At 40.1% G+C, this 15,303-nt stretch overlaps 1 protein-coding gene across 2 annotated transcripts in view; it reads left to right on the top strand.

Moving 5' to 3' along the window:
• Positions 1–15,303, top strand: part of PPAT (phosphoribosyl pyrophosphate amidotransferase) — a 70,133-nt gene that overhangs the window by 49,135 nt on the left and 5,695 nt on the right. The window contains exons 2-7 of one of the 2 annotated variants that reach the window (XM_037897709.2): positions 1,902–1,968; positions 7,591–7,797; positions 9,208–9,320; positions 9,443–9,588; positions 11,002–11,074; positions 15,105–15,256. In XM_037897709.2, coding sequence (XP_037753637.1) covers positions 1,902–1,968; positions 7,591–7,797; positions 9,208–9,320; positions 9,443–9,588; positions 11,002–11,074; positions 15,105–15,256 — 758 coding nt within the window. The remainder of the gene's footprint in view (positions 1–1,901; positions 1,969–7,590; positions 7,798–9,207; positions 9,321–9,442; positions 9,589–11,001; positions 11,075–15,104; positions 15,257–15,303) is intronic. The other variant, XM_037897710.2, reaches the window with a different exon arrangement.

Raw genomic sequence — 15,303 nt, forward strand, 5'->3', positions numbered from 1 at the left:
TCCAGAGGGCTATTGCCACTCGCTTCTCAGCTGTGAGGGCTGCTCTCATCTTGGTACTCTTGTGCTTCAGGGCAGGGGAAAGCAAGTCACAAATTTCCATGAAAGTGCCCTTACGCATGTGAAAGTTTCGGAGCCTCTGGGAATCGTCCCAAACCTGCAACACTATGCAGTCCCACCACTCTGTGCTTGTTTCCTGGGCCCAGAATCGACGTTCCACGGCATGAGCCTGCCCCAGTAACACCATGATCTCCAAATTGCCGGAGACCGCGGTTTTAGAGAAATCTGTGTTCATGTCCTCATCACCGCACTGCCGTTGCCTCCTCGCCTGGTTTTTCAGGTGCTGGTTCTGCATAAACTGCACGATAATGCGCGAGGTGCTTACAATGGTCATAACTGCTGAACTGAATAACTGAATGGTGAGCAGAACTGGCTCCATGCTTGCCATGCTATGGCGTCTGCTCAGGTAATCCAGGGAAAATGGCATGAAATGATTGTCTGCCGTTGCTTTCGTGGAGGGAGGGTTAACTGACGACATTTACCCATAACCACCTGCAACAAATTTTTGGCCCCATCAGGCATTGGGAGCTCAGCCCAGAATTCCAATGGGCAGTGGGGACTGTGGGAACTGTGGGACACTTGCCATGGTACTGTGGACGCACACCGCCGAATTAATGTGTTTAGTGTGGACGCATGCACTCGACTTTATACAGTCTGTTCCCAAAAATCGACTTCTGTAAAATCGGAGTACTTTCGTAGCGTAGACATGGCCTTCTAAAATATCTTTGAGACTTGGACATAATCAGTGGTGGAAAATATTACGTTATTGTTGGGATCAAGCATATTGAACATTTGCACCTTATTCTCCTGTTTTTTATAAGGTCTTTTCGATACATAAAATTATTGTAGAATAGTTACTGCACTTTAAATGCATGCCCTGCCTTAATCCGAATTAACTTTTCAAGTAGACAAGCTGTTACAATAGTATAACTCGAGAATGACTCCAATGATGCCAATTGAGTTATACTAGTTTAATGTGAGAGCAAAATCACATCCTATTATACAAGACCTTTAGCTGTTTTATATTTAAGTAATCTAATAGATACATTTTCTTTCCCTTTCATCTTCATTAAAGTACTTCATTTAGTGTATATATATGTTACATTTTGTTTGTTTTTTCTTGGCTACAGCTTGTAAGCGCATTCTACAGACATTTTTATTTCAGGGTATTCAATTTTTGAGCAATTAAAGGTTGCATTGGGAATTTACCAGTAACTCAAAGACCACATCTGCATCGATTTATTGTTAAGGCTACAATTTAGTAATAGGTATTTTTAATAAAAGTCATGGACAGGTCACAGGCAATAAACAAAAATTCATGGCCTGTGACCTGTCCATGACTTGTACTATGAATACCCCTGACTAAATCTTAGCTGGGGGGCTTCTGCTCTGGGAGGCCCCCTCCAGGGCCAGCTGCCTTCCCCGGCCACCTTAGCAGCAGCCAGTGTAGCTGGTGCGGCTGGCTGCAGGGCCACACAAGTGGCTGGTGTGACTGGCCATTGGGCTGCCTGGCATTTCAATTTAAGGAGCTGGTAGTATTTTATGTTCACCTTGAAATTTAGACTATAGAAAGTCAGCAGTAAGGACCAGATCCAGCACCCATTGAAATTAATGGGAAGACTTTTTAATTGATTTCAGTGTGCTTTGGATTGAGCCTTAAATATTTTATAATAAAGTGCAACATGAACTTACAAAAAACATAGTTTTGATAAGTCTATAAAAATGGAGTACTTAAGACATTTTAAACACAAACGGTTATGTTCTTTTACGCTTTACAAGTTAATATTTTGTTTGAATGTTGTGCTCAGTGAGCCATTCAGTATTTATGCTAATTTTGTCCACAGGGGCCAAGAAAGTGGTGGAATTGTGACAAGTGATGGAGACTCAGCCCAAACATTCAAAGTGCACAAGGTAAAATTAAGGACTTTTTACTAATTTGTTGCCATTTTTAAGAAGTAAAGATCTAGTCTTTACATAAAAATCCAGTCTTTAAAATAGAGCGAAATAAGGAGTACTCAAAGGAAAAATCGGAGGAAAAAATAACATGTTTCTACCTGAGGTGCACGAGGAGAGTCTCTGCTTGTTCCAGGAAATAGGAATAATAAGCAAGAGACAGGAAATAACAAGAATTTGTCATAATAAGAGTACCGAGTTCAGTTCCTTAACTTGTTGTTGTTGTATAGACCAAGCTTAAACTTATTTTAAAAAAATCAACAACAAAACTCAGACCAGGTTATCCTTCAAGTCCACTTCAAGCTTTTGAAGAAACAAGGTGGGTGAGGCAATATCTTGTCTCTTTTACTAACAGAAGTTGGTCCAATAAAAGATATTACCTCTCCCACCTTGTTCTCTAATATCCTGGGACCAATACAGCTCCAACAACACTGAAATTAATATTTTGCTCCAGTAAAAAGCAATCTATTCTGGAGCTGTCAACACCAGAGCCCCTTTCTTCTAATGTGTTTAGCTCTGGTGAGTTGAAAGGGTTTGGTGCTGGCAGTTCTAGGTACTAATGTGTGAAACCAGCAGAGTTCTAGTGGAATGGAGGGAAAAGAGTGAAACAAAAAACCACAATCCTTGAAACTAGATTAATGCCTGGAAGCAGATGCATCTATGACTGACTCTGGCTTTAGTAAATATCATGGCAGACACTTTGAAGAGTTGAATGCTGCACACAAATTAATAGATTCAGAGACTGGGAGGATTTTTCAGATTTCCCTCATCTATTTCCAACCTGATAGAAATCCAGAGGGTGCCAACAGGCCTAAAATGGCCAAGCCCAAAAAGATCTTAGGACAAAAGCACTTTACGTGCTCTAGAGAATTTACTTCCTATATTTACACTGAGCTGATGTCAGGAAGTGAAATACAAGTTAACCAACTATCCTCCTGGAAGGAACGTAGGAATTGGAGCTGCATCTTAAACTTTAAAGTTAAAACTGCATCTTCTGCCCAGATCTCCTTCTGACTTCAGTACCAGAAGGTTCTGAGTCCCAGGAAGTGGGAGCGTGCCCAGCAGGACAGAGCTCTCACACTAACAGGTCCCTCAAGTAGAACATGAGAGTGTCCTACTTCGCTCACAGTGGAGAAACAAAATCCAGGAATGAGAATCCTGGCTTGATGCAAGCTCTCGGCCGATAAACTGGCTCAATCTTTGCTTACTCCAATAACAGATGAGAGGGGGAGGTATCTCATAGCCTTTTGTCTTTAATCCTACTTTTCTTCCTATCCTTCAGCACTTTTAATTCATCGTCCAGCTGACAGGTCACTGGGGCGAGGTTGGTTGCTGGAGAACAGTGTGGCAGGACGATAAGGTGTCTGGAGTGTTCCTTGGTGTGTAGTTGAGGCCTTGGGCTGTCCCTGGTAGTAGGGTGAGGTCGGAGGTTGTCTCTTCTGGTCTCCACTCCAACTGCGACCGGGATTGTTCCTCTCTCCTCCCTCCACCTGTTTTGTTCCAGTTTGCCCCTTCTGATATTCGCCCCAACTGCTACTAGTTTTTTTTCTTTTCTGCCATCTCCACCCATTTGGCTCCAATCTCCCCCGCCTCAATTACAGTTATGGGCTTCCCATCTGGGTTGTATCTTTCTATTTCTTCCAGGAACACCCTCTAAGAACTGCTCCATTTGCATTAGGAAGGGCAAATTTACTGGAAATTCAACACTTGCTCCTGATATCCAGGCATCCCAATGTTTTTCACAATGTGGTAGGCATGTCAGGTAAATGACACGTCTGGTTTCCACATTAGGGCTCTGAACCGCTGATGGGAATGCTTGAGTGTTAGCCCCATGCTGACTCTCGCCTTGGTTTTGAACAGTTCATACTTGTTCATGTGTTCCTTAGGCATTTCAGCCGCCACCTCAGCTAAGGATCCACTGAGCTGCGGCCTTAGCTCTACCATGTATTGATCTGTAGAGATGTTGTACCCAAGGCAGGCCCTTTCGAAGTTTTCTAAGAAGGCCTCAGTATCAGCGCCTGGCTTGTAGGTGGGGAACTTCCTGGGATGTGAGGCGGTACCTGGAGAAGGATTGCTAGGGTTTGTTGGTATATTCTGCTGAGCCTTTGCCTTCTCCATCTCCAGTGCATGTTTCCTCTCTTTTTTCCTTTTCCTCCAGTTCTTTTTCCCTTGCCTCCATAGCTCTCCTGTGGGCAGCCTCTTGGGTTTTTCTGCCTCTTCCGCTGCCTCCAGTTCTCTCCTGTGGGCAGCCTCCCTTTCCTCCTCAGCATGCTTCTATTCTTTTTCCTTTACCTCCATAGCTCTCCTGTGGGCAGCCTCTTTGGCTTTTTCCGCCTTGGATTCTGTCATCTTAGCCTCTCTGTTTTTAACTAACTTTACACCCAAGAGTTTAAAAAAAACAAACAAAAAAAACTGGCTTGTAAAATTTTTGTGCTGTGATTGATAGCTATTCTCAGCCTACAGAAAAATCCTTTGTCTCCAGGCAAATAGACAGAAAAACCCTCTAGTTGCTCTTAGCTTAAAAAAAAACAAAAAAAACAACACTTCAGGTCTGTGAAAAACTTGTGAATTTCCCTGCAGGCGGTTAACTACCCTGTCTTTAGGTAGAGAAAACTCCAGCTCAAAAAGAATGATCCCTTTTGTTATGTCTGCTGCTCTGGCCCCCTGGCAGAGACAAAAAAACTCTAATTGCTTTCAGCTTAAAACCTGCTTTCAAGCAGCCCAAAGGGGAAAAAAATGTCCTTTTAAAATCCTACTGTGCTTCTGTTTCAAAATGATCCCAAAAAAATCTCAAATTGATCCCACCACTGCCACCATGTCAAGGTTCCTTCCCCACTCTGAACTGTAGGGTACAGATGTGGGGACCTGCATGAAAGACCCCCTAAGCTTATTCTTACCAGCTTAGGTTAAAAACTTCCTCAAGGTACAAACTTTGCCTTGTCCTTGAACCCTATGCTGCCACCACCAAGCGTGTTAAACAAAGAACAGGGAAAGAGCCCCCTTGGAGACGTCTTCCCCCCAAGCCCTACACCCCCTTTCCTGGGGAAGGCTTGATAAAAATCCTCACCAATTTGCATAGGTGAATACAGACGCAAACTCTTGGATCTTAAGAACAATGAAAAAACAATCAGGTTCTTAGAAGAAGAATTTTAATTAAAGAAAAAGTAAAAGAATCACCTCTGTAAAATCAGGATGGTAAATACCTTACAGGGTAATCCGATTCAAAACATAGCGAATCCCTCTAGGCAAAACCTTAGGTTACAAAAAGACACAAAAAGAGGAATATACGTTCCATTCAGCACAGCTATTTTACCAGCCATTAAACAAAAGAAAATCTAACTCATTTCTAGCTAGATTGCTTACTATCTTTTTACAGGAGTTCTGAAGAGCATTCCTGATCTGTTTCCAGCAAAAGCATCACACAGACCCTTCCCCCCCGGCCCCCCAAGCTTTGAAAGTAACTTGTCTCCTCATTGGTCATTTTGGTCAGGTGCCAGCGATGTTATCCTAGCTTCTTAACCCTTTACAGGTGAAAGGGTTTTGCCTCTGGCCAGGAGGGATTTTATAGTTCTGTATACAGAAACGTGGTTACCCTTCCCTTTATATTTATGACAGATCCTGTTCTTGTTTTGAGCTTCTACTTCTTTTTAGGTTATGAGAGATTTCCACTTCTACCGTTAGCACTTCCTTTGGCCACTGAGTAAAAAGTAATGTGCTGAGAATAAAATGTTGGCAGACACTATAATACTTTATATTGATTCCATAAGAGCTGTGGAGAATGACATCTAAGCATATCAATATTAAGAATTAAATATGATGACTGCATCATCTCAGAAAGCTTTGATATTACAGCAGTTGCATAATATGATTTCTCTTATCCTTGGGATATGTCTTGGCTGCAGTATTCAAATTCTGCAGTTACTATTATTTAAAAAAGAAAACTTGAAGGGCACAAACCAGTGAATATGGTCTTATCCTTGAAGTTGTTCTGATTTAAAAATTGATTTAATTAAACTGGTGCAAATCCTTGTAGAACATACTTTTATTAGTTTAAAATTGGTTACTTCTGCTTAGCTTGCACTTTTGAATTTACTGACCTGACTCTCAGACCATTTTAAATTAAGAGTCTATGCAGGGTTCTGCACTGATGTAACTAAATTGGTCTAAAGCCACACTGTTTGGTCTGGTCTTCACTTAAATTAGGTCAACCTAGCTACATCGTTCAGGGCTATGAAAAATTTTGTGCCCTGAGCACCATAGTTAGGTCAATCTAACCCCCAATGTAAATGTAGCCAGGGTGAGGGGGAGTAACTCCATTGATGAAGGAAACGTCTACACTCTGGTGCTACAGCAGTGCCATAGCTGTGGTGCTGTAGCAGCTGTAATGTAGACATGGCCTTAGTTAAACCAGTGTAGCTTGGTGTGTAGGCCAGAGCTTGCTCTTTTTGCCTTGCCTTGTATTTATCTGTTGCCACAGTAGCGTTTTACTTTTTACATTGAAATTCTGTTCGTGCTAACCTCTCTTCTCCTTCCTCTAATTATCAGATTCAAACATAATTCTGAGCCTCTAAGGCATTCAAAGCTCTTTAATGAATTAATCTTCATAACACTCAAAGGAAGTAAATATCATCCACATTTTAGAGAGATAAAGAGATTTAAACAGATGAAGAGACTTTCTGAAGGTTACAAAAAAAAGTCTGTGCCAGAGTTCTGAATAGAAATTGGAGCACCTGTTTCCCAGTCCTGTACTTTAATTACTTAGACCCTGCATGCTTTTAAATTCCTCCCTTACAATGCTTGTTGCCAACAGGAGCACTGCCTTGGCTATTGAATATGCTAGAATCTCCTGGGGCTTATCTATAAAAGTTCTGAGTCATTTCTGCCGTAGAAGTCAACTTGGATACCTGAAGACTTTTCAACAGAGTTTTCTGGCTCTTTCAGGTTGAGTGCCAATTATAGCAGTGGCCAGAATTACAAATAATGGGGTCTTTTAAACATTAATCTGAAGCTGGTATAAAAACAAATTCATTATGGTGCTGGTGATTAAATGTATTATCCTATTTCTCAGGGGAAAAAAGCACAGAATATATTGAAATATTTGTTTTATAGTGCTCTCTCTAAATAGCATTAAAGAATAAATGTAGTTGAGCTTTTAAACTATAAAATAGCATTAAAAGAACAAAGCCAGTTGAGCTTTTAAAATTACATTTGAATATAAATACATACAGTATTCCCAAATTTTCTTCTGCTAATGGTTTTTCAAAGGATATTTTCTTACTGAGTGGTAACTAGGGACAGTCTGTCTATCTGAAAATAAAATCTGTTCAAAACAATCTCCCCCTTACGTTGTGTATTATCCTGATGTAACCAGTTGCCTCCATGACCACTTCTTATGTTGTTCCCCTTTCCTGTGACCTGCCTGTCTGTCTTGTCTCTCTAGAGGTAAGCTCTTTTCTTTTTTTTTTGTTTTTTGTTTTTTTTTGTTTTGTTGCTGTTGGTTTTTGCTTGTAAAGTGGCATAATGAGTGTGTTGCTGGAAACAATAAGAAATGCAGTGTCTTTTTTTTTTCCTCCCTGCAAGGGAATGGGTCTTATTAATCATGTGTTCAGTGAAGACAATCTGAAGAAGCTGTATGTTTCAAATCTTGGAATTGGCCACACCAGGTACTCCACGTCAGGAATCTCTGAATTAGAGAACTGCCAGCCTTTCGTTGTAGAAACTCTTCATGGGAAGATTGCTGTGGCACACAATGGTGAATTAATAAATGCTAAACAACTCAGAAGAAAGGTAGGAATCCGTCCTGGGTTTTCCAGTATCATTTATTAATGAGTAGGAGGCAGACATGGACAAAAACTTGGTCACATTTCCTAGCTGACATACAATGCTTTAGGTCGTTGAAAACTACAGAGAATGGTGAGGAACTCCAAACTAATGGATTGGGCAGTGCACTGAGAAACAAAGTTTTTAATTTGTAACTCCCATTGTGGGGTGGATAATCTGCTTTTCTTTTATTTTCTGTGTTAATGTTGATCCAATAGGGAAAACTAGTCCAGATACAGTTATAAATAGCTCAGTTTGAATCTGCCCGTTGCATGGCAGTCATTAGAGAAAGCAAAGAGTGCTTAGAAAATATCATCTAATACATTGATGTGTCCTCATCTGCAATATTATCTCTTTTTGTCATCACCTTGAGAAAGCTATAGTGAATATTGAAAATAGTTGTGGAAAATAGTAATTTATAGTGATATAAACACATAAGGGGACAGTCAAAAATTGGATATCATAGCCCGTAAAGAAGGAAGTGGACATATTGCAGAGCAGAATTAAAACCTCACAGATGCTTCTCTTTTAACCCTGTTCAAAGAACAAGGGAACATACTACTACATCAAAGAATTGTAAATTTATGACTTGGAAAAGGTAATGGAACTTTATGTAGAATGTAGTCAGTCTGTGGATGCCACCACTGCTGCAAGAATGTATCAAGACAGATATTGTGACTGGTTTCAAAATGATGGGTTAGTTTTATGTTCAAGCATCGCTGTAAATGTGATAATGGTAAAAATGGTATCCAGTCTTATTCTTCCGGATGCAAGATCTACAAAGGTTAGGTAGGAATCCTCCTGTGCAAAGCATTGAACAGGCATGAATAGTAGGCTAGATACTTTGCAGGTTCTCCTCTTCCTTAAATGCAGCGTGTGTGTTGAGCACACCAGACTAGAAGGACCATAAGTCTGATTCAGTCTCTCACATCTTAGGTTGTTGTTTTTTCCCTCCTTCCCCTTACTCTCTCTTCAGTCATTTCTTCTTTCATTGTTTACTTGTGCTTCCTCTCTTCACCTGTTCTCTGTGCCCTGCTTCAGTTTGCCATGTGTAAGCAGCAGTGAGCAGGTGACAAAATCCCCAGACCCTGAGTAGCACTGTGGATATTAGAGAATGTCAACTTTGCTTTATGCTTTGGTTACCAGTAAAGCAAAGCAGTGAAAAGAAGGGTGAGGGATGCAGTTCAGAGTGTCATTTTATATGAGTCGATGTTGTGCACCAGCTCCTTGGAAAAAGTATAATCCACGTTCTTTGGTTCTTGGTGACTTCTACATTAAAACAACTTTTCAGGCATGTAACTCTTGCTAAACTAAAAATGGTGCAATGGTTTCATAGACAGATAACACTATATTTTGTCTTTAAAAAAAAAAAAAAAGCTGATGAGACATGGTGTGGGACTGTCGACCAGTTCTGACAGCGAATTGATCACCCAGCTGCTGGCATTCACACCTCCACTCGAGAATGATGATACCCCAGACTGGGTGGCAAGGTAAGCGGTTAGGGGCTGGAATTAGAAACAAGAGTATTGTTTGAGTGTAAAATACAGCAGTAGTAAGTAACAGAATACAGCCATCTGTAACATACCATTGTGTTTACTTAATCTCATTTCAGAATCAAAAATTTAATGAATGAAACCCCTACTTCATATTCACTACTAATGATGCATAAAGATATAATCTATGCAGTACGTGATCCCTATGGGAATCGTCCACTCTGCATTGGTCGTCTCATTTCAGTAGGCAGTATGAGTGGAAAAGGTAAATCCTATGTAAAGACTGGGTAACCAGCCATAAGTATGTTTACATTTGCAAAGCTAGATAAATAATACATTTGCACTTAATGGGGGAATCATGTCCACATTCATGCAGTTGAGCAACTTTTCTTTAAAATGTTGCTCTCTCTGAACATCAGATGCAGTAATATCCCAATATTGGTTGATTTATAAAATACAAAATACATTTTGATGGTGGGAACAAATTTAAAGGAAATCAGAAGCACCCTTCTCTCTTGACAATAGTAAATCCCCATTCCCCTATGGCAGCAGCAGAGAGAGGCAGCCTAGTTGCAGCAGAGATAATTGGAGAGAGATTTCTCCCCTCTGCCCTGGGAGAAAAGTGGGGATGGCTGGATACAGGCCCTATTTCTTCTCCTTTTTGTTGTAGGGTTGCTTATTAGCTTTGGGCTACTGGTGCTTATTTGTTTTATTGAAGGAAAAATTATTTTGGGGGGGGATTCTTCTGGAAGGAGCTGGGAAACCCACTTGTCCACATATTATGGCAAGGAGTTAATGTGAAAACGCAAATATAGGAATTTGAATAAAGGCTCTGCATGTTCTTGTAAACCAAAATGTTCTGAGTCAGGATAAAATCTGGTCATTTGTGGAAGATAATCCCAAAGGAGAATTGTACATACCTTCCCATCTCAGTGCCCTGAGTGATACCAGTGATTTTCAAGGAAAAACCTTAAGACCTAGTGTGCTGTAAGATATGGGAACTTGACATTTTTAACTGCAGGAAAAAATGTGTAAAGCCATTCTTTGTCCAAAGAAGTTGATATGGCATGGAGGATTTTTTGTAATCTCTTAGAAAATATTCACAATGTCCAAATACTGTATATTAGTGTTTGTATCCTGTTATGTTCTTGATCTGCCCATTTGTTCCCTTTCATTTGCCTATCTTTGAGAATTCTTCTCACTTTGGGTCCAGTGAATGCCCATTAAAGTCCAAGGGCACCCTTTTATTGACTTCAGTGCATTGGAGCCACCACTTAATATACGGAGAGTAAGGAATTTCTTATCTAAACAAAAAGCATGTGTATACACCAGGGCCCCAAAAACTTATTGAGATGGAAGTAGGGGGGGAAAGTCCTGCGGAGATAAGGAATTTATTTCTCTGAATTGTCCTTATGAACAGTGACTGTGTGAAACTGGCTCTTCTAATCTCTCAAGGACAAGTTTTATATAATGTTTCCAAAGAACAGTTTTTCAAGAAATGTTACAGCAACTTTCAATTCCAAACTTTCTATTCAGAAATCGTGACTATTTGACTTGCCCAAGTACATGATTACAAAATGTAACAGGCCAGTACTGTTGCAGAAATTTAACATGTTTAGTGATTATAATTCCAAGACCTGTGAAGATAATGTAACTATAATTGAAAATTTTATTATAGGGAAGAAAAACAGCGAAACAGAAGGATGGGTGGTCTCCTCCGAATCCTGCAGCTTTTTATCTATTGGTGCACAGTAAGTTCCTTCACATACAAGGTGATCTGTAAACACTTTAAACAGTGAATAGAGATTTAAATAGCCAAATGATAGTATTCACATACAGTATAAAAGATTATATCTATCAGTTTATGGATTTAAATAAATATGGCAATAGTGTATTCAGAAATCATCTGCAAAGAAGACTGTGTGGGTATCTCTTCACTGTAGAGTTAACTCCTTTTCAGTTAGCTTAGCTAAGTGAGTACAGCCACAATGTAAAATGAATATTCCAACTACAGAGTGGTTGTATTAGCAGCTGGTGGGTTGTGTTGACTCAAACTGTAGCCTATACCTCCTGATAGACTAGCCACTTCAGCTGACAGCTCCACCACACTCAAATTATGGATTTTTATGTGCAGGCAGGATTCAAGTTGGGACAATACTGGAGTTAACTATAGTGAAGACAAGCCCTGTATATAGTTAAAAAAGAAACAGGAGAAATGTTCTCTGTGCAAAAACATTTAATTTTCAGTGAAAATAAAAACTACAGTCAAATCAACAAAATCATTCATACCTATAATGAGGAATGTACAGTTAATTTGCAAATCCGACATTTAACAAATCTGCCACTAATTGAGTGTTATGTTGGTAAGTAAAATTGTGTCCCCTTAAAGTGGAAAAACAAGGCAAAAACTGCAAGAAGTAAAAATAAATTCAGAGCAAAAACTGGAAACCAATAATGTCTGAACTTCAGTAATCTATTACGTTGAGAGATGTTCTAGAAACAAGCTACAACATATGTTCCTCTGTGGTGAGTTCTGTCATTTCTGTGTACCAATAATTAACTGTTGGTACCATCTTTGCTTTCTTAACAAAAGTTGCTTTACTCTGGACCTACCTTCTGAGACTGAGATACTTCTGCTAAGAATCATCATCAATGGGGGCCTTTTGCACTACATATAAATCCCAAAAAGAAAAGGAGTACTTGTGGCACCTTAGAGACTAACACATTTATTTGAGCATAAGCTTTCGTGAGCTACAGCTCACTTCATCGGATGCATGCAGTGGAAAATACAGTGGGGAGATTTATATACATAGAGAACATGAAACAATGGGTGTTACCATACACACTATAACGAGAGTGATCAGGTAAGGTGAGCTGTTACCAGCAGGAGAGCAGGGGGTGCGGGAGAAACCTTTTGTAGTCATAATCAAGGTGGACCATTTCCAGCAGTTGAGAAGAACGTCTGAGGAACAGTGGGGGGTAGAATAAACATGGGGAAATAGTTTTACTTTGTGTAATGACCCATCCACTCCCAGTCTTTATTCAAGCCTAGGTTAATTGTATCCAGTTTGCAAATTAATTCCAATTCCGCAGTCTCTCGTTGGAGTCTGTTTTTGAAGTTTTTTTGTTGAAGAATTGCAACTTTTAGATCTGTAATTGAGTGATCAAAGAGATTGAAGTGTTCTCCGACTGGTTTTTGAATGTTATAATTCTTGACATCTGATTTGTGTCCATTTATTCTTTTACATAGAGACTGTCCAGTTTGACCAATATACATGGCAAAGGGGCATTGCTGGCACATGATAGCATATATCACATTGGTAGATGTGCAGGTGAATGAGCCTCTGATACTGTGGCTGATGTGATTAGGCCCTATGATGGTGTCCCCTGAATAGATATGTGGACACAGTTGGCAACGGGCTTTGTTGCAAGGATAGGTTCCTGGGTTAGTGGTTCTGTTGTGTGGTGTGTGGTTGCTGGTGAGTATTTGCTTCAGGTTGGGGGGCTGTCTGTAAGCAAGGACTGGCCTGTCTCCCAAGATCTGTGAGTGATGGGTTGTCCTTCAGGATAGGTTGTAGATCCTTGATGATGCATTGGAGAGGTTTTAGTTGGGGGCTGAAGGTGATGGCTAGTGGCATTCTGTTTTCTTTTTTGGGCCTGTCCTGTAGTAGGTGACTTCTGGGTACTCTTCTGGCTCTGTCAATTTGTTTCTTCACTTCAGCAGGTGGGTATTGTAGTTGTAAGAATGCTTGATAGAGATCTTGTAGGTGTTTGTCTCTGTCTGAGGGGTTGGAGCAAATGCGGTTGTATCGTAGAGCTTTCTCAATGTTATCAGCTAGCCCACTAATTCTAGTATCTGGCTAATGAATATGCATCCCCTTCTAAATTACATCTCCAGCATTCATCAGAGTCACTTAATCTGCATGTTTTAAGACTTGCTGGTGTGTGATATGTGCCGTGAATATTTTTCAACATTACTCAGATATGAATATCTTGACTCATGTTTAGTAAAATTGAAAATCTAAGTACTTAGGAAATGAACTCCTGGTTCTTTTTTTGCCATTTAACCTCTAGTGATAGGATGCAATTAATTGGATAACTAAACTCAATTTACTCCTGGGGGAATTCTGTGCCTAAAAATTCTGCACACAATATTTTAAAATTCTGCATATTTATTTTATTTGTCAAAATAACACAATATAATCATGCTAGTTTCAATTATTTTTGTAATTTATTTCAAAATACCTGTCAGCAAGTATGTCTGTAACAATACATTACCCCAAAAAAGAAAGATTCAGGTAATGTTTTTTTTTTTTTTTTTTTTTTTTGACAGATTCCTTACTAGCATATTAATACAGAACTTTGAGCAATTCATTTAAACTACAATACAGAAACTTATTTCCTGCATCCCTCAGAAGGAGTGTATAGGCTTGGGGGAGTCCAAGGGTAATGGAGGAGCTGAGGAAGAGGGAAGGAGTCTGGGAGTGAATCTGGAAAGTTGTTGGCTGTGGGTGGGAGAAGTACGGAACGTGATTTTTGGGCAGGAGGGAGGGATTGTTAAGGAGCTGGGGAGCCTCCCCCATGCAGACCCTGGCTGATCAAGCCTTTCCCATTCACTCAGGCACATCTGTTCCCGTCCCCATGTGGCCCTGCGGAACCTTTCGCATTCAGTCCCTGGCTCAAAGCTGTCACCCCACTAGCTCCTGAGCCCACATCCCTGTCTGTGCCCCCCCACTAGCCCTTCTGAACCCCAGTTTATGACACCACCCTCCCCCCATCACCCCCGAGCCTTGTGCCCCACTCTGTCAGTCCTAACATAGCTCCATGAGCGGGATGAATGGAGCGTGAATGGAGCTGTCTGCTGGCTGTTCTGGCCCCACAGCAGCCTCTGAGGTGTGAAAGGTGGAACTGCAGAAGTTTTCAGGCAGAAAGTTAGTTATTTTTTGTGGGGAAAAGAAAAAAAAAATTTTTGTACCATACATGAATTCTGGTGCATGTGCAGTGGTGCAGAATTCCTCTAGGAGTGTCAATTGAAGCAGTATACTTAAACAACAGTAGTTAGAAGATCAGCTTATAGAAGATCTAAGAATGTCTAATAATGCAATCGCTGAGCTTATTATATTTTTATTAAGACTCCAGATTCAATTTTTGTTCTAATTATGAAAAGATATAATCTAAGTATATGGAACAGCAGACCTATATTCCAGTAATCCTGCCCTTATTCAGTTGTAGCTGCCTTCCACCTTCTATTTTGATACTGACATGACCCTAGTTACTGACTGTAGTGACAGCTCTTATGACTACATTCCTCATTCCAGGCCATTTGATTTTATGGGATGATTTGTGTTACTCAGCTTTCATAGAAAAGTGACTAAACTAGTCAAGACTAAATTAAGAGCCAGTTTATTCATCTCATGATGGCCAGGACTTGACTCTATCTTAAATTTATAACTGCTACTAATATACATAAAGCATTTCAGTGTCGTCTTGGCTGTTTCATGTAATGGGAGAATGTCCTTAACCATTTAGTGCTAAGACTGGAAATTTACCATTTTCAGGTACTAATGCAGGCTGCCAATGTTACTGCACTAGTCTTGCATTAGTGCTGGCAAAGTCCAATGCTAGGAGCCAAAGGGTCAACTTTAAAATAATAATCTAATATTTTGTGACTGCTGAATATCAGAAAGTTGACTGGGTTTAGCAGAACATGGCTTTGTTTATATTCTAAAACTAACATGCAAGTGTATGGAAATTTCTAAATACCGCAAATATCTTTTCAAGGTATTATCGTGAAGTCCTCCCTGGGGAGATTGTGAAGATATCCAGATATGATGTCCAAACACTGGATGTTGTACCAAGACCTGGAGGAGATCCATCAGCATTCTGTATCTTTGAATATGTTTATTTTGCAAGGCCCGACAGCATTTTTGAAGGTATGAAGATAAACTGTAGTAAACAAGGAATGCAGGCGTTATTGAAA

This window comes from Chelonia mydas, chromosome 4 (genome assembly GCF_015237465.2).
Source record: "Chelonia mydas isolate rCheMyd1 chromosome 4, rCheMyd1.pri.v2, whole genome shotgun sequence".
NCBI classification, from domain to species: Eukaryota; Metazoa; Chordata; order Testudines; family Cheloniidae; genus Chelonia; species Chelonia mydas.